General features: G+C 43.5%; 1 protein-coding gene across 5 annotated transcripts in view; it reads right to left on the bottom strand.

The window, feature by feature from the left end:
* Window positions 1–17,578, bottom strand: part of RCN1 (reticulocalbin 1) — a 31,357-nt gene extending 13,779 nt beyond the window's left edge. Inside the window, exons 1-2 of one of the 5 annotated variants that reach the window (XM_074997651.1) lie at window positions 17,067–17,578; window positions 7,158–7,387 (exon numbers count right to left, since the gene is read on the bottom strand). In XM_074997651.1, the coding sequence (XP_074853752.1) occupies window positions 7,158–7,384 (227 nt within the window). In that variant the 5' untranslated portion in view covers window positions 7,385–7,387; window positions 17,067–17,578. Of the gene's footprint in view, window positions 1–7,157; window positions 13,688–17,056 lie in introns of those variants that run through there. The other 4 variants (XM_074997648.1, XM_074997650.1, XM_074997649.1 and 1 more) reach the window with 4 other exon arrangements.
* Window positions 17,579–18,452: the final 874 nt, after the last annotated feature.

Genomic DNA, 18,452 nt, shown 5'->3' on the forward strand with positions numbered 1-18,452 from the left:
ATATGGAGAAAGGGATGGCTGAATCTGCCCCAGCAACTGCTTCTTCTGCCTAGGAAAGCTCTAGGTAAAACAATGCTCTTTTTGGAGCCCTTAAACTTAGTTCAGTACCAAGTATGGGTTTTACTGAATTTCCAGCAATGAGGTGTTTGATCTGATATCATCACTAGATTTGCTCATTACAAACACATGCAGGGTCTGCCTTCTGCCTTCATAACCAAGACTTACTTGAAAGGGGTAGTGGGGGAGAGTACTGCTAAATTTCACCAGAGAAATAGTAGAGAACATGCTACCTGACTGGCTAGTCTCTTCTGTGTGTATGTTTTCCTCCATGAATCTACCCTGAAAACCCTACATCACAATGGGGCATATGCATCCACAGTGTTCATAAGTGAATTAGCTGACATTCTGGTCTATTGTTAAATGCTAAAATAACTGAAATGTTTCTACCAGAGGCCTAGAAAATATTTTACCCTCTTGTTATTTTTAACACTTCATCCCTATCTCCAGAACTGATCAGAGCCAAGAGTTGTGCTGTTGTGGTCAACATTGTTTATTCTACCCTCAAGTGCATCCTTTTTCTAGCTCAACTGCTACTCAGCTGTGGTTAATGTGACTTGTGTCTGCTTCCCACGAAAATGGGGGTGAGTAAGAAAAACTCTTGTGTCTCTAAGGTTGATATGGCAAGTGTTCTGACTGGTTTGCAGTGCAGAGAAATTCATTCTTCAATCACAGAAGTGTGACTAATTCTTTAACAAAGCAAAATTTCAGAGATGTTTTCACAGTGACACAGCTGCAGTACCAAAACTATATAAAATACTTTTTTCAGCAGTCCCCATCAGTCCACAGAACTGAAAACCCATTTCTCCCAAGGACAAAGGACTTGCTGAACCAAACCTCACATAGTCCCACTGAAGTTGATGAGACTATGTCCAATATAAGTACTTTGGGGAAAGTCCTATCCACAGCTCTCTAGCAATGAAATAAGTTCAGTCGCATTACACAACCGGAGTACAAATCTGCAGGGACAAGAAGAGCGTGCAAAGAATCTGCAGGTGCAGAACTTACACTACCAGGCCTGTTGGTGGTGGGGGCAGCAGGCAGGCAGGCAGGTGTGAATACACCAAACACATGTGGGTTCTCTACCTCCCTCCCTGCTGTGCTATGCATGTTGCAGGGCACAATGGGGAAACCCAAGTCACCCTGGGAGCTGTAGTTCCTTGGCTAGCTCCCTGCCTAGAGTAGGGAAGGGACTGCATTTCCTGTGGCCGCTAGCAACAGTAAAAAGGAGGGGGATGAGGGAATATTGTTTTCCACGTACAATATTATAGTAAGATCCCAGAAGGTGATTTTTAAAAAACCTTTATAACTGTATTAATGTTTAGTATGTTATAAAAAATTATTTTACCAGTCACAGCTTTCTCTCAAATTTCAAGTTAACCTCTCTTACGCACACTCATTGCACAATTAGTTTGAATTCATTTACATTTAAAAAAAAATTGTAGTCTGCATTTACAAAAAAAAGCACACCCCTTTACCCCTCCCCCCCACAGAAATTCCTGTTTACTGGCCTGACTACATATGGTGCCAGCATGGGGGGGCATTTGGAGATGAAACAAGGAAGAGCCAAATGATTCACAGCTACAACATAAGCTGGAAGGGGAAGGATTCCAAACCTCAGCCTTTGGTGCTTATGCCTGGTTGCCTGGGTTAGGTGCTGGCTTCTGGACTGGGTCTTAGGCACAACAGCAAGATTTGCCACATCAAGCCCAGATGTGGTGCTAGAAACTCACATATTTAACTGATATTAGTCCAGTAAACAACAGACCGAAATGTCTTACCAAACCAGGATCATATTGCACAGCAGTTTTATCACTGGGCTGGCTTGGAAGGCTTAGATTAGGTCTCAAATTTCATTGTGACCCGCTTCTGACAACAAAAATTACTACATGGCCCTGGGAGGGGGAACTAAAGGCTGAACCTGCCTGAGCCCAGCTGCTCTGAGTGGTGGGGGCCTATATGTTGAGTCCCACTGTCCCAAGATAAAGCTGTAGCCCCACCACCCCAGGCTGAGGGGGCCTGTAGCTGAAGCTCAGCCACCCTGGATGGGTGTGGGGTTCAGGTTTCAACCTTGGATCCCAGCAAATCTAACACCAGCCCTATTGACCCCATTAAAACGAGGTTGGGACCAACACACAATTTGCGAGCCACTAGCCTAGATGACGCTATAGCTTTTTTGTCTTTCTTCTCCCTTAGGCAAATCTCTCTTCACTCACAGACGAACCAAAGTTTAGAGCATGTTAGTCAATTCGCTTGTGCGACAGCAACAGCAGAACATGGCTTTCCGAGGAATGTCTACATTATAGCATTGCAGATACGCTGCTGTAGTGCCATAGTATAGATGTGCCATATAGTGACAACAGTTTTCTGTCAGTGTAGTTAATCTGCCTCCCCAAGGTATAACGAGGCTGATGGAAGAATTCTTCTGTCAAACTTGTGTTGTCTACACTAAGGGTTAGGTTGGCTTAACTAGATGCTCAGGGGATTGAATTTTTCACACTTCTGTGTGCCACAGACCTCTCCTCAGTATTTCCAATATGAATCAATGGTATACAGACTGTTTACATCCGTCTCACTTGTATGTGACTTACTTTTTAAAGAAACTGCACTCAATTTCCTGAGATAGATCCTGAATGTTCTTATACTGAATGAAAAGTGTCTCTCAGATAATGGCTTTAAAAATAATGTTTTTAACTAAATCCATGCCCCTACTTAAAGCCAGCAGGTTGCTGAAAAGTGATACCATTTACAACAAATGCTGCAGGGGATCCTAGCTTTAAAAAGCATAAAGTACTTTCTTTTCTACTTTAATAACAGTAAGCAGCTTTTTAATGATCACAACAGTAAAGTTCCTCTTTTGATAATTAAACCACTATTCAAAAGGAGAAAGGAAAACGTTGAAAAACCTGTTGTAGAAATTAGTTTAATCAAAAGTATGAAAACGAAGCAAAAGACCTAAAACTGCCCAATCTAGTTAGAGGCTTTATTTGCATACTGTGTGTCTTAGAAAGTATTTTCTACCTTGTGATTGTTCAAATTGCTGGTAAGTTTTCTGTATAATTTGTTCAGTATGCTATTTATTGTGTGGTTGGTTTAGTGTGGTGGTGCATGAGTCTGCCTATATCTTCTCTACATGCTACCTATAGTCAGAACTGAAAAAGTTAAGTTTCATTTTGTCCTGATTTAGATTATTACATAAAATGTGCTGCATAATAATTAAATAGCACTCCTGCTTCCTTCCATGGAAAAAGTAGTAAAGGCTTATCTGTGCAAGAAAGCTGTAGCAGTTATACATCTGGACTGCTATTCCCATACGGAAAGATGAATAATTATATACTGGGATAAGGCACCAATATATAACTTAATTCCAGTAATTACAGTGGTATAACTTTCAAGTGCAGCCCAGGCCTAAAAATGATTACACTTTAAAATGAGAAAGCCCAGGATATTAGTATATTACGTGGAACAGAGAGACAGTTTGCTCATTTATACCAGAAGTTCTGATTTTGCTAATTCCAGGCCTTTGAATAATTTGGACAAGTTGCTCCATTTATAACAACTATTGTTTAAATATTTTTATTATAGCACCTATTACTAGTTATTACTGTTTGTATTTCAGTAACACATTAACAGGTGGTATGAACATAGACATCAACTACCTCACACATTATGACTGCTTTCCTTCCTTTGATGCTCCTCATTATCTCAGACAGGACAATTAACATTCCCACCACCTCTCCCCAGCTTCCTTCAATCCTATTTGATTTGTCAGTTTTTATTGCAATTTTTTTTCTTGGTCCTCTGTACTTATAAATGTCAGTCTGTATTGGAAATGAAATTGATCTGATGAAGTGGGTCTGTCCCACGAAAGCTCATCACTGAATAAATCATTTTGTTAGTTTTTAAAGTGCTACATTTCTGCTACTTAACAGGATTGTGGTCCCACCATACTTTGTACTGTACAAGAAGAGAGACAGTCCTTACCCGAAAGAGACTGCACTCAAATCTGAACTGAGATGCAATGAGTAAGGATAACAAACAATGGAAGGGAAGGGTGAGGCAGGCCGAGGCTAATGGTTAATGCCGTCACATAGTTCTAGAGGATAGTTCTGTCCACAACATGAGGCATACAAAAATAAGAACATGTTTTTCTTTACTAAATAATAAACCCAGCTCTCTTCAACAGCCATTAAACCTATCCATCCTGTAGGAGTCATAACAGAAGTGGGCCTTAAAAGGAGGAATCAGAAGGATGAGAGGATGATAGACTAGATCAGGGAGGGTGTCCCACGTGGCAGCATAGAAGAAGGAAGAGGCACATTGTGGGAGAGGTGGTCAAAGCACTCATAGTTAGTAAGTGGGAAGAGCACCAGTATAGGTGATGAACAGGTTAAGTTATAAAGCATAGCAAAAGTGGGGACAGGAAGCTTGGATGTGTGATACAATGACAAAGACATTCACAGTGGGGACTGACATGGTTAGAGAAGTGGACCAATTGGGTGACTTTACCAGCTGCACTTTTAATGGACCACATGAGGCTGAGCTGGTACAGAGCAAGCTGCAAGTAGTGCACTCAGATGATGGGAGAAGATGTGCTTGAATACCATATTCTGCTCAGTACTTGGTGCAGAGCCGCACGTAGCTACCCACAACTGCAGGAAGACCAGCTCCTGTGCAAGGCCAGCGAGTTGGGAGAGAGAAACAGAAAAGACAATTTAAACTGATGGGCTGCGTCTACACTAGCAAGTTCTTTTGAAAGATTTTTTCAAAAGAAGGGGGCCCTTTTGAAAGATCCCATGGAGCATCTGCACACAAAAGCATTATTTTGAAAATAAATTGAAAGACTGTCGCGCTCCTTTTGAAATCACTCTTTCACTCCCATTTCAGGAAGAATGCCTTCTTTCGAAAGCTTCTTTAGAAAGAAAACGTGTGTAGATGCTCCACAGGACCCTTCTTTCGAAAGAGCACTCCTCATGCATCTGACTTTTCAATACCTGGCTTGTTCTTTCAAAAGATTAGGGTCTGTGTGGTGCTCTCTTTTGAAAGAGCAGATCACTCTTATGATCCGCTTTTTTGTGTGGACACACACTTTCAAAGGAAGTTCTTTCGGAAGAGATCTTGCGGAAGGGCTTCTTTCGAAAAATCTCTGTAGCATAGACGTAAGCCATGGAATGAAACTACGCCTTGAGTTTTCAGCATGTGTTTGCAAAATCAAGATGGGTGCTGGGAGATGTGTCAAGCAAATGTCACCATGTAAAGTCTGATCTTGCCAGACCACTTTTTCCAAAAATCCCCTATTTGTGCAGAGGGGTGGTACCCTGAAGCGACTGGGCTGGAGAAAGCCCTGTCGCTCAGCTGGGAGTTAGCAAACCCTTCCTTGGCCCGCCCCAGAGATCATAAGGTGCAGCAGCAGTCAAAAAAATCAAACTGATTGCTAGCAATCATTAAAAGAGGGGTAGAGAATAAGACAAAGAATATCTTATTGCCTCTGTATAAATCCCCGGTACACCCACATTTTGAGTATTGCATGCAGATGTGGTCACCTCATATCAGAAACGTATCTTGGCATTAGAAAAATTTCAGAAAAGGGCAACAAAAATGATTGGGGGTATGTAGAGCCCTGTGCGTATAGAAATGTCTATCTGTGAATGGAGATTGTGATCTGCAGATCCGTAGGGCTTTAATCCTAAGAGCCACTTCAGCTAACAGAGAGGAGCATTACCCTGTCATGCCCAGGAGCCAGCACCCTGTGTCAGCAGCTCCTCCTGATATAGCAGCTGCACCACCTCCAATCCTGCTGCCAGCAGGGCAGGACAACTACGGACAGGACATGCCACAGCTGTCTGTTGGGTTGAGGCTGGGAGTAGACTCGTGGATCATGAGGTCTATCAGCGGATATCCATGTCTGCAGACAGACCTTTCTATCCACATGGATATGGAATGGCTGCCATAACAAGAGAGATTGGTAAGACGGAGACTTTTCAGCCTGGAAAAAAGATGACTGGAGGTGGGGGAGAGATGATAGAAGTCTATTAAATCATGAATGGTGTAGAGAAAGTAAATAAGGAAAAGTTATTTACTTGTTCCCATAACACAGGACTTAGGGTCACCAAATTAAATAAATAGGTAGCAGTTTTATAACAAACAAAGGGAAGGATTTCTTCACACAATACACAATCAACCTGTGGAACTCCTGGCCAGAGGATGTTGTAAAGACCAGAACTTTAACCAGGTTCAAAGAAGAGCCAGATACATCTGTGGAGGATAGGTCCAGGAATGGCTGTTAGCCAGGATGGGCAGTGATGGTGTTTCTAGCCTCTGTTTGTCAGAAGCTGGGAATGAGCAACACAGGGTGGATTGCTTGAACCTGTTCTGTTCATTGCCTCTGGAGCACCTGACATTGGCCCACTACCTTAAGACAGAATACTGGGCTAGCTGGATCGTCCGTCTGACCCAGTATGGCCATTCTTATGTTATCTCTTGCTATGCAGAAATTTGCAAACTCTGTACAATACCTGCAGCACTTGAGTCAATCCTTTCTCCTGGCAAATGCCATACAACTTTTCAGGACTGGCCTCAGATAGGCTGCAAAGCTTCCATTACAAAAAAACAAACAAACAAACAAACCAAAAAACAAAAAAACCACAGAGAAAGTGAGACTGAAACTTTTGTTTCTGAGGCTTCTTCCCAGCTCCTTTTCTGCTGCAACCATCCTTTCTGTCCTATGCAGTGATGCAATGGGACCTCCCCTTTGCCACGTTATCAACACTTTACTGGGAGGGGGACACGCCTCCTCGTGACAGTTTTAGACAGGGAGGCTCCAAGGCTGGGAAAGCCGATCTTTCCTTGCTCTCTAAGCTGTTGCAACATGAATGTAAGCCACGGAAATCGAGGGCATTGCCTGTCCACTAAAAGCTCATCTCGTTTAAAGAGCTCGCGCTCAGGCAGCCTACAATTACAGAGCACTTTCTAGGCCTTGCTAGTGGAACGCCCCATGTCTGTTTCAGTAAGTGCATTTCACTTACACTTAAAAAGAAAGTTAGGCACTGGACTGGTTCAGTTTACTGCATCTCCCTTCCACTCCTAGAAGCCCATCTTACCCAAGCTTCTCTTTGCTTTCTTCTGGGGTGAGCTGATCAAAAGTCTTGGCTTCCTCCTTGCCCAGAAAAGCCTCGTGGTCATACTGGAAGCTTTGGTTATCTTCGTGCAGCTGATCGGTGAGCTGAGGGTCTGGATGAACGACCCTCTCCTTCCTGAGAGTGGGTTTGCTGAATGAGCCTCCTGTGCAAAGCAGCAGTGCTAACCAGCAGGCAGCCTGGACGCCCATTCTCTGGCCCAAGCCAGGCACCATCCGCCAGCGCCCCGGGGAACAGAAAGGGAGAAAAAAGTGCCACGTGAGTGTGTTTCAGACCGGGGATGAGGGGACAAGAAATCACATGGCTCAAGCCTGGTAACGCGCTGCATCAACTCCAGCACCGCTCCCCACGTGCAGCAGCGGAGCTGACACCTCCCCAGCACATACACGCCCAGCCTGCAGCTGTACTGCCCCACCAGCCCCCTTGCAACATACCAGCTGCGGCTGTTGTCCAGACTCTCTCGCCCAGGCAGCCCTAGGAAAGCCACTGCAAGTTGCAAACGACCCACTCTGGGATGTGATCACAAGAGCCTCTCAGCCTTCCTCGCTAACCAGTCATGTGAGAGGTTGCAAGGAAATGTTGATCTGTCCCCAAATGTTACAGCGCTCGCTATTGGGCAGGGGAGGCTCTGCGCCGGTCGGAGGGGGCTGGCTCGCCACGTTTGCAGGGCGGCACGGGTTCGCGCACCCCCAAGGCTGCAAAGAGCGCTGGATTTGAGCTGGCGGGTATAGGGTTTCTGAGGGGCGGGATCTCCCAGCTCTGTTGCTCTGCACCGAACAGAGGAAATCTCGCCTTTCACACCCCGGGGGTGGGGAGCGGACTTTTAAAACTTGGTTGAACTCACCAACAGCAGTACAGTTTTTGCAGCGCCGGAGTGACGCCAGCCAGCCAACCAGGGCTCTTTAACCTGCTGTATTTTGTGACACTGGCAAAGATCAGAGCTAATTGCAGTTCCGCACGGATTGCCACAGGCTCCTTCCCTGCAGCCTCATAGCTTGCACCGCAAGAGCGCATCAAACCACAAGACTGCCTGAGAAACCTCTCCAGTCTCCGGGGAGATCCCTGATTCGGGTCATTTTAAGGCAGGTGGAGACTTCTGCTGTGTGTTGCAGGGGCGTGTAAAACCTCAGCCTGGATCAGCCCTCTGGCCAACTCTTCTGGCAGCTCCAGGCGCACTCTTATCTGCAGCCTCACAGCTGGCCGGGGAACACATCCCGTGAGAACATTCCGGGCCTGCATTAACTTCCAGTGCGTTTGGAGTTGGCTTTCCTGGGCTGGTGTGACAACACAGCAGGACTGAGTTGGGCTGGGCTGTTTCACCTACACAAATTATTTATTATTGTTCTTTTGCAGTGGAGGGCAAGTAGATAGGAGTCCTGATCATTACATTTCTCTCCTGACATTTTAACCCTGTTGCCCCTTCCCCTACTGGGGAACCGATCCACAAGTACCCCCGCTTTCTACACTTAATTTCAGCCTTCTGGTTTCCATTTTCAAAATCTCTGTCATGCTGCTTCACCCCATTTAATTTATGTCACTTCTTACTTAGCCAGCCTCTTCTTCATTTGTATTGAAGCCAAGGACTCTAGGTGGTAGACCAGGCATTTTGGACTAGAAGAAACCTACACGGGGTTAAATGTGGTGGTACTGAATTAGCTCACAGTCTGGGTTGTAGGATGTTCACCGTCAGTTGAGGGCTTTAAATTGGATATCTTGCTAAAAGACATGTGTTACCCTGACCTGGAAGTGTTGTCCTTGATGCAGAAATCATGCCATGAAATTCTATGGCCTGTTATACAGGAAGGACTAGATGATCTTGACTGTCCCTTCTAGTCTCACAATCTGTGACTAGCATGATGACTGTCCTTGCCACAAAGATCTAAGTGACTGCAATGCTGGAGACAAGAAGTGGACACACTATACGGATGGGGAGGATAATGAAAGCATACTGATCAGCATGTTAAATGGGTCTACTATGAGTTTCTTGTAGGCCTCATGAATGGGGAGTTTTTAGGAGATATGTCTTTTAAAAGAAATTTCATTTTTGTTGTTTTTCTTTATCATATAAATAAATAGCAAAAAAAAGCATAGATAAATATATGCTTAATATGGAAATAGTATGTGAATAACGAAATTCAGCCGAGATATTTTAAGGAGACAGCTTTGCTGTATGCTTCTCCCTTCCATAAAGGGTGAATAGCAGAAAGAAGGCAAAGACGTGCCTGTGCTAAGTTTACAGATGGGCAGTCAGGGCTGTCATTGTTGGGCTGATAGCAAAGGGTGATGTCTCAGCAGCGTATAAGGCACTGCCTACACTACAATCACGAGTTTGACTGCAGCTCAGATAAATAGTAGTTTTTAATCTAGCTTGGGTACAAAGCTATTGTGTCACATGGGTCAGTGCAGGTTGGCCCCTGAGTAATTACCTAGAGTTTTTGCCAGGCCTCTAGAGCTCCTGCTGTGATCCAGGTGAGCTAGATTAAAGATACCCAAGCTACAGTTGCACCTCAAATGAAATGATAGGTAGGGTAGAGTTGGGAGGCAAGTATGGACGTACTCTACAGGGGCATGCCACCCCATTACAATGCTCCTGATTTCACTTTCTTTGCAGAAAGAAAAACACACCACTGAAATGTCTTTAAAAATTTCCTTTATATAGTGCAGAGGGGAAAACGCAACTGTCAGGATCGCAGATCTGTCGCTGATATTAGATAGGAGAAAAGTGCGGGACATCCTAGAAGCAAAAGTATTCCTTGAGCTACAGATGACAGAGTTGAACCTTGTTAGTACTTTATTATAGCCTTACCCCTGAAAATGCAAATTTTTGTGTTGACACCTGGAATTGGGCATCAGAACAATTTCCAATTCCCTTAGCAAGACAGAGACCCATTTAGCTTTATGTTTGAAATATCTGGCTTTCAGTGCAGTCCATATGACATATACATCACATTTATGATATCTTGATTAGCACATACTATATGTAGTTAGTCTGAATTTATAGTATCTCTTTATGGGGCTTACTAATAATGGAACCTGAACTTCCACAAACATGCTCTCCTCTTTGTGTTGTTTACTGGAGGGTGGGGGGAAGTAAGAAGACCTTGCACCGCGGCCTGAATCTGGTCTCATTTGCAGTTGTTTTTAATTGGTATAAATCAGTTTGAACCAATCCTCAGGTCCATCTGAGCTGCACTTAGCAAGGGAACTGAGTGGTGGCAAACTCAGGAAGAGGCAAGTTTGGAGTGCTGTCTGGGTTCAGGCCAGTGTATGTTGAAAGTCAGAGCAACATTAGGACTTCTCTAACTTTGATCAAGTGCTAATGGTACCTAATAGCTGTTGCACCAGTCATGGAATACCAGTGTGTAGCAGCACTGTGGCCATGCCCCTAACTCCGGGTATGTCCTCAATCCCTGCCTCATGCCCATGTAGAGAAATCCTTAGCTGGCCTCCAAAGCAAATTTTAAGTCTGCTTTTTGCCCTTGTCCCTGAGGCATATAAGCAGAGTACCCTACACTGGAGGTGTCTTTTAGATAAAAACATAAAAACATGGGTCCTGACAGTTCTAAATACATATTGGAATCCCATGGAGAGGAGATTCTTCCTGGTTTCCTTAGGTAACACTTTGCTCTTTGAGGGCTGATGGCTGCCCACACACCAGAGGCAACTGCAGTGAATGGCAGGGCTGGCCCTAGGACAAATGGCACACAAGACACACAAGATGCCCCCTCCACTTGTTACTTTTGAATACCTTAGTTTTTATTGCATTTCACAGCTTTTATTGCATTTCATGACTGCACAATTTGCATGCATGATTTATCCCTGTCATGTAAGGCAATATATTTGCACACTAGGGTCTGTGGCTCTGTTTTTGTTCATGCTATATATAAGCAAATAAAATTGTTTCCCCTCAATTTATAAACATGTTTTCATTTTAAGAAGAACTGGAAGGTGTACCAACATTAACAAAAGGTCACTTTTCACCTTTGCCCTTGTCATTAAATATATTCTTTACTAGAAGATTTATCTGGCATTTGTCGGGTCCTTCAGGCAGGGGGCTGGGGGTGTGGGTGGTTCAGGAGTCAGGGCAAAGGCTTGGAGATGAGGGGGCTCAGTGCAGGGAATATATAGGGTACAGGAGTCAGGGTAGGTGTTGGGGACTCAAGGCAGAGGGTTGGGAGGTGCAGGAGTTCAGGCAGGCAGTTGGGAGAGGGCTGAGGGCATAGGGTGGTGATGTCCAGGCTGGCATCTGTTTCCTAAGGCCTCTGACATTGATCCCCTTCAAACATAATTATACAGTCAAAAGTGGTTCACAGCTTGGATTTTATTTCATTTTATTCTTATATCTTACTGACTGACTGGCAGACTTCTCCCCCATACCCACCCACAAGGGCTGACAGTATTCTAGGAAGATCAAGGAAAATGTATTAGGAAGGTTTCATAAGGTTCGACACCAGCCCAGAACATTCTAGATTAATGAAAAATGAATCCTTATATAAAATACCTGAAAGATTTTACTTCAAACATTCTGTTTTCCCCTTTGTCACTAAGACCAAAAACAGCAGCCGCAACCCAGCAACTTCTAAAGCTAACAAAGGTCATCTGTCCCTAAATTCAACCGTGGTGAGTGGTCCTGTGTGTTTGCAATCTGTGTGAGATCCTTTGGGAAGAAAGGAACTATTTGTGCTTATGAGGACAAAGATGCTCTTACCAGAACACATTCTCTCCCTTTCAAGCATTTTGATTTCTGCTATGAGTCTAAAGGAAGTTGTGAATGTTCTCAGCCATCTCTTCCTTGGGGACTCTGTACAAGAGTTGCAGGTATCAGGTAACCAAGAAGCCGAAAATACTTTCCATTGATTACATACGCTCGGAGAAAGCAAAACACTGAAGCACCTACTTAACTTTAAGCATGCGTGTGGCCCATTTCAGGTCAAGGATGGGTGGGTAGCTGATGCACACTGGTTTCAGTGGGAATACTCATATGTTTAAAGTTAAGCACATAATTCATAACTCTGTTGGTGAAGGCCATAATGTGAAACTTACCATTATTCCTGAAAATTAGAGTCAAATGGTACTTACTGGTATATGCCAGTTTTTGCATTAATTCTGTAAAGCTAATAAGATGGATTATTATTCTTTATTTACTTGTACAGTATTAAACTAAGTTGGTATATTACCACAAGAATGTGTTTCTCTCTTAGGTGTTTCAGCAGCATATACTATGTCATTTTTGGTGCCTTCTTTCTCTTGTGCCAGGTATCTTGGATTCCTAGCTGAATGTTCAGTTACATATTTTCAGGGACTCTGGAAACCACTGTACATTGGAAGTTCTGGTAATTATCATTCCAACAGATCTTGTTGCATCCACCAGATTTTAAAGATTCTGGAAAAGCATTTCCTGGTTGTCAAGACTCCCTTACCGATATGAACCAACATGCCCAGGCAGCCTGAACTAGGGCAAAATTTTCCTTTCTTTTCTATTCTGTGGATCTTAATTGCATATGCTGACTTTTGTTATCAACGATAAGCCTTCATCCTTGTTGCTCTTCCAGCTCAGTTCCCACTAGTTCCCATTCTGTCCCATACACCTTGATCTCAGCCAATTTATTCTGTTCAGATTCTTACACTGTGCCCATCACTGTGATTTTGAGCATCTTATAGTACATTAATTTGATACATGAATTTCCATGTTTCCAACATCCATGACGAACCAGATTCAGATTCTATTGTCACATATGATACACAGTAGAAGGTCAGGGCTTCACCACCAGCTCTTTTTAAATGCTAGTGGATGCAAACGCATCTCACTTGACAGTGGAGAAAAGCATGGGTAAGCTACTGATGTATATGGTGAACGATTAATGGGCAGTTAGTCTTTGGTAAGGGCTTGAGGATACAGACTTGTTTTATTGCCTTTACTCTAATTAATTATGTATGTTTTAACTTGATACATGTTTCTTATTAATAAAGGAATAAGAAATTCTAATTCTGGGGAAATCACACTGAATAAATAGTGTAACAGATTCCGCCACAAAAATTGCAGTTGTTTCTATGGGAAGATATTAATAATCATCAGATATATACCCAATCTGCAGAAAGTGGCTATTCATTTTGCAAATTTCAAAATTGGGTGATTGCATCTGAAATTCTGAGGTTTGAATATTATATAAAAAGGGTCATTTGCCAAGTTTTAATCCATATCCATGTGCAAATCAAGTACAGGCACTCAGGTACATGGCCACATATCAGGTGTGCTGAGAGCCACCAATTTGATCCTGTACCCCACCTTGCAGTAATAAATAACTTAGGCATCTGATGAAGCTAGTCTTTGCCCACGAAAACTTATGCGCCAAAATATCTGTTAGTCTATAAGGTGCCACAGGACTTCTTGTTGTTCTGGAAGATACAAACTAACACGGCTACCTCTCTGATACTTAACTTAGGCTAGTAACAGAGAGGAAGCCGTGCTAGTCTATACACTATCAAAACAAAAAGCAGTCAAGTAGCACTTTAAAGACTGGCAAAATAGTTTATTAGGTGAGCTTTCGTGGGACAGACCCACTTCTTCAGACCACAGCCAGACCAGAACTAGATTGTTCTGGTCTGGCTGTGGTCTGAAGAAGTGGGTCTATCCCACGAAAGCTCACCTAATAAACTATTTTGCCAGTCTTTAAAGTGCTACTTGACTGCTTTTTGTTTTAACTTAGGCTATGTCTACACTAGAAGCATCTGACAGAGAAATCTGCACAGAATCTCTGTCAACAGATTGCATCCACAAACAACTTGCTCTGTCGACAGAGAACTGCCAGACTGCACTGCCCTCTAGTGCCAGAAAGTGGAATGGCAGCGCTGTAAAGAGGGCTGCCCGGCAACTGGACGCCCTCTCTGTCGAGAGAGTGCCTGCACCGCACTTCTCCGTCGACAGTACTCTATGGACAGAGAGTTATGCCTCAAATTTCTGAGGGATAATTCTGTTGAGGCAAAAGCAGAGCTTTGTCGAGACTCTGTCAACAGAAGATTTTATGAATGTAGGCGCTCCCTGAGCTCTGTCAACAGAACTCTCCAGTGTAAACACAGCCTTTAGGTCTCAGTAGCCTCTGAAAAGTCACCCTTTCCACTGACCAGTTTGTTTAATTTACAAAATTTTGGGCTCTCCCATCCCTAAATTCCTCAGACAAAATACAGATATTTTCTTCTTAGAATGCTGAATAGTTTTCATCTGCTAGTTGATTTTTAAGTATTTTAATGACCAATACTATGTATAATCTTTTCCCACTGCTATTGAATGACAAATATTATTCATTGGGTGTAGACTTTAAAGTGTTATTTTCCTAAACTACTGCTTCTCTTAATGATTCATCTGAGTTTTGCACATAGTAAAATATTGGATCTGCAACATTTATGTAGCCACAGGCATGCTGAATAGTATATACGTTCTGAATGAAATGTTGGCTACTGTTAGGGTTTTATGGGCTGGAGAACAGTTCAGATCAAATAGTTTTGCGTAGTGTTTATAATAGTCGCTCTTCCCCTCCCTGACCCTCAACCTAACAATATTTATCTGACTTTTTACAACTTGCTTTTGGCTTGTCACCTGTTTACTTTCACTGATATGTTCTTAAATATTCTTTGCAGGTCTCTTCAAACTTTTCTTGTAAACTATGTTATGCCATGCTAAGAAACAAAGAAGGCTATTCTTGTATAGGGAACAATAATCTGTATTAGGTTGTCTCACTTGTGTCCTGGATGATCTAAGAGGGAAACAGGGTTATTGAACTAACTTTGCCTATTCATAGTAAAACAAAAAAGTTTAGCTCTTAATACCTGTGGATCCCAGTGCCTCCACACTGTCTCCTGAATATGACCTACTATTATGAGCAATGTAATTCCTTCAGGAGCATATCTCCTCTCCATGAGGTCAGTATTCGAATGCTACTCACTGAGACAGCTGAATTCCTTGGATGAGGCAAACTTCATATTCCAATGAGCCTGAATCTCCTCTCATTTCCACTCACGTAAATAAGAAATTACTCTGGCAAGATCATAGGGGTTTCAATAATATAAAATTGGAATGTGGACAGGTCCAAAGACTCCAACACATTTTGAGTAGGCTGCAAGTGATGAAACTGATGATCCTATACCTATATGTCTTCGGCTAAAAAGCCTCAGTTATAAAGCAGTTTTCAGTCCTCTTCCTCATCTGAATCTTCTTCTGACGTGGGGTCTATTAACAGCATCAGAGAGTTTGTTTGCCATTGCAAAGATTCCCATTGAATAAATTGTTTCTGCTCATGTCACAGATTTGTCTTTGTTTTGTGATCAAAATATGTACAGTAGAGCTCTGTATCTTGATATGCAATTTCATTATGATTAATAGTAACCAGCAGCAACTTCACAAAATTGGGAGACTGAGAAGGTATATTCAGCTCCACAGTCCTGGTAATAATGACAGCATTTTATCATTTCAATTTCAGTTTGCCCAGTGGTAGATTCCCAAATCTACATCTTGGTCTGCTGTTTTGGAATGTTTACTCATGTCTCTACGAGCCAGAGGCATTCCGTACCTCTAAAGATCAGGCTGGTTTTATTTAGCTCAAGTGGGGAGAGAGAGCTCAGTGGTTGAGCATTGCCCTAAACACAGGGTTGTGAGCTCACTCTATGAGGGATCATTTAGAGGTCTGGGGCATATATATTTTAAAAAAAATCTGTCAGGGATAGTGATAGGTTGTGCTGTGAGGGCAGGGGACTGGACTCAATGATCTCTGAAGGTCCCTTCCAGTTCTATGAGATAGGTATATCTCCAGATATTTTTTAAATACAGATTTAGAAACCTAACTTCAGTCACTAAGGTTTGAAAATGTTGGCCTGTGTGGTGAGCATATAAACATGTGGGGCACTCCCATGTTATGGAGACCCAAAGGGTGAATGTTAACCAGCACAATGGAATTTTTAGGTCACCATGAAAGGTTTTCCCTTATCAGTAGTCTCCCTTATTCATGTCTGGTCAAACATTTACATTTTCATGTATGTGAATAGATCCTTTGCTTCTGACAGTATCTGTGCACTGCAAGTGACCCGAGACAAGCAATTTACCCTGGTGATTGCTTATGTATGGTGATGTCCATAGCAACCTCCCAGATAGATAACGTCATGTAAATTACAGCAGCTCTAGCGGTGGAATATGTCAATACAGCATGTACTTGCACCCTGGTCTCCAACATTTTCCAGTGACTTCCCCTCCCATGAATACGCTGTTTTAAAAATCCATTTCAACTTCCTCACTATTATCAAAAGGGAAAATAAGAGCACATCCTAGTTTCTCACTGGCATTCACGTAGAAGGGGAATAGGAAAGTCTTTCTGTGGTTCTGTCCTCCGTAGTTTTGTATGCAGCATTGATGTGTATAGGGCATTAAAGACCAGATACTTGTGTGAGATCCCCCTCCCCCACTTTCCTCCCTGGGCTACACAGGAGCAAGCAACACTCACCTGTGTGCTGGGCACCTGATGTTCTTGATACTAAAGGAGATCCTGAGCATCCCAGTGGTGATATTAGATAGATGCAATCCTTTACTCCTAAAGAAATTCACAACTGGCAGTGCCTCTACCCATGTGGCCCCTCTACATATTTAGTGGTGTGTGTTGGAAACTTCCAGGGTTAAATCCATTCTAATAATAGTAATAATAAACCGTGCCATGGATCTAACTCAAAAATGTCAATTATAAATAATATACATCCAATGTACTTAAATTAAAATTAACACACATTTACTTAACAATTTAAAGAAATAGGGTTTAATAGACCAAGATTAACTATTACTCCTAACTTGATTCAACAGTATCCAGTAATAAATGAAACTTAACTGGAATTTACCTCCCCAGAATGAACCAGTCCTCTGGATTTCAGAGTCCCAGGCACTGGCTTGCGTGGGCACACGAGACGATCTGCAGCTGGAGTGGAGAGAGCACTGTGCAGGTTCTGTGTATCAGTCTAGCCAAGACCACAAGCTGCACAATCCCTCGGAAAAATGGAGCCCACCACAACAAACTTCAGCAGCCCTGGGTCTTGGGCCATTAGGCAGATCACTCTGCCTCTTGTCAGACTCAGATTCAGCCTCTCTGCTGTGCTCCTTCCCGTGCAGCACTTTGCCAAACAACAGTCACAGTTACAGTTCCTTCCCTGCAGGCCCTTCTCGGTCAACTCCAGGCACAGCAAGAGTCTCTCCTCTCCAGGGAAAACCACCAACAGCCTCTGATGTGCCCTGCTTTTTCAAAGGCTCAGGAGGCCCGCAGCAGACTCTGGCTTCCAGCAGTAGTCCCTTGTCTTGAAAGAGTTCCACATAAACAATCTGGCTCCTTGCTGCCAAAATGGAGCCTGCCACCTGCATTCTCTGCACTGCCTGGAAGAGAAGCAATTTATCTCCTTTTCCCCGAGGCATCATGGGAGTTATAGTCTCTAAGGGTGAATTGCTACACACACAGGCTAATCCTCATAAGGGTCAGAACCTCTTGTAGTAAAAGGGGGGTCTACCAGACCCACTGACAAGGAGGGGAAAAGGGGGGCAAATGCGTTTGGGCCTGAGATTTCAAAGGGGGCCAGAACTCCCAGCTGCTGCTGCTGCTGCTACTGGGTCAGCAGTGGTGGTCAGAGTGCTGGGCCCCTTTAAAACACCACAGAAGTGCCACTCCACCGGTCTGTGGAGCTCTGAGGACTGGGGGTATGGGTCTAGCGCCATACTCTGGGTGGCTGTAATGGCTGGCTGCCTTCAGCCCCGCCACTTCCACCCTTGCCCTGCTGCTTCCAAGGGCATGGAGTGGGACCTCCCCATACCTTGCCCCCAAGTCCACTGTGGCTGTGCCTATACTTGGGTATGTTTCAGAAATGCAAGTTCTGCATAAGTAAAAGTGAAGTGGAAGGAAAGCCTCTTGAGGGCCTGGACCACAGATGATTTCACTGAGCTGTAAACCTTACCAAATCATTTACAGAAATGGTGGCAGGGTGGCTTTGTTTGTCAATGAATCCTGCTGTGGCTGAATCCTTAGCAAAGCCAATTGTCACCAAAATGAATCATAGAACACTAGAACTGGAAGGGACCTCAAGAGGTCACAGAGTCTAGTTCCCTGCCTTCTTGGCAGGACCAAACACCATCTACATCATCCTCAATAGGTGTCTATCTAACCTGCTCTTCAATATCTCCAGAGATAGAGATTCCACAACCTGCTAGGTAACTTATTCCAGTGTTTAGCCACCCTGACGGAC

This window comes from Carettochelys insculpta, chromosome 6 (genome assembly GCF_033958435.1).
Source record: "Carettochelys insculpta isolate YL-2023 chromosome 6, ASM3395843v1, whole genome shotgun sequence".
NCBI classification, from domain to species: Eukaryota; Metazoa; Chordata; order Testudines; family Carettochelyidae; genus Carettochelys; species Carettochelys insculpta.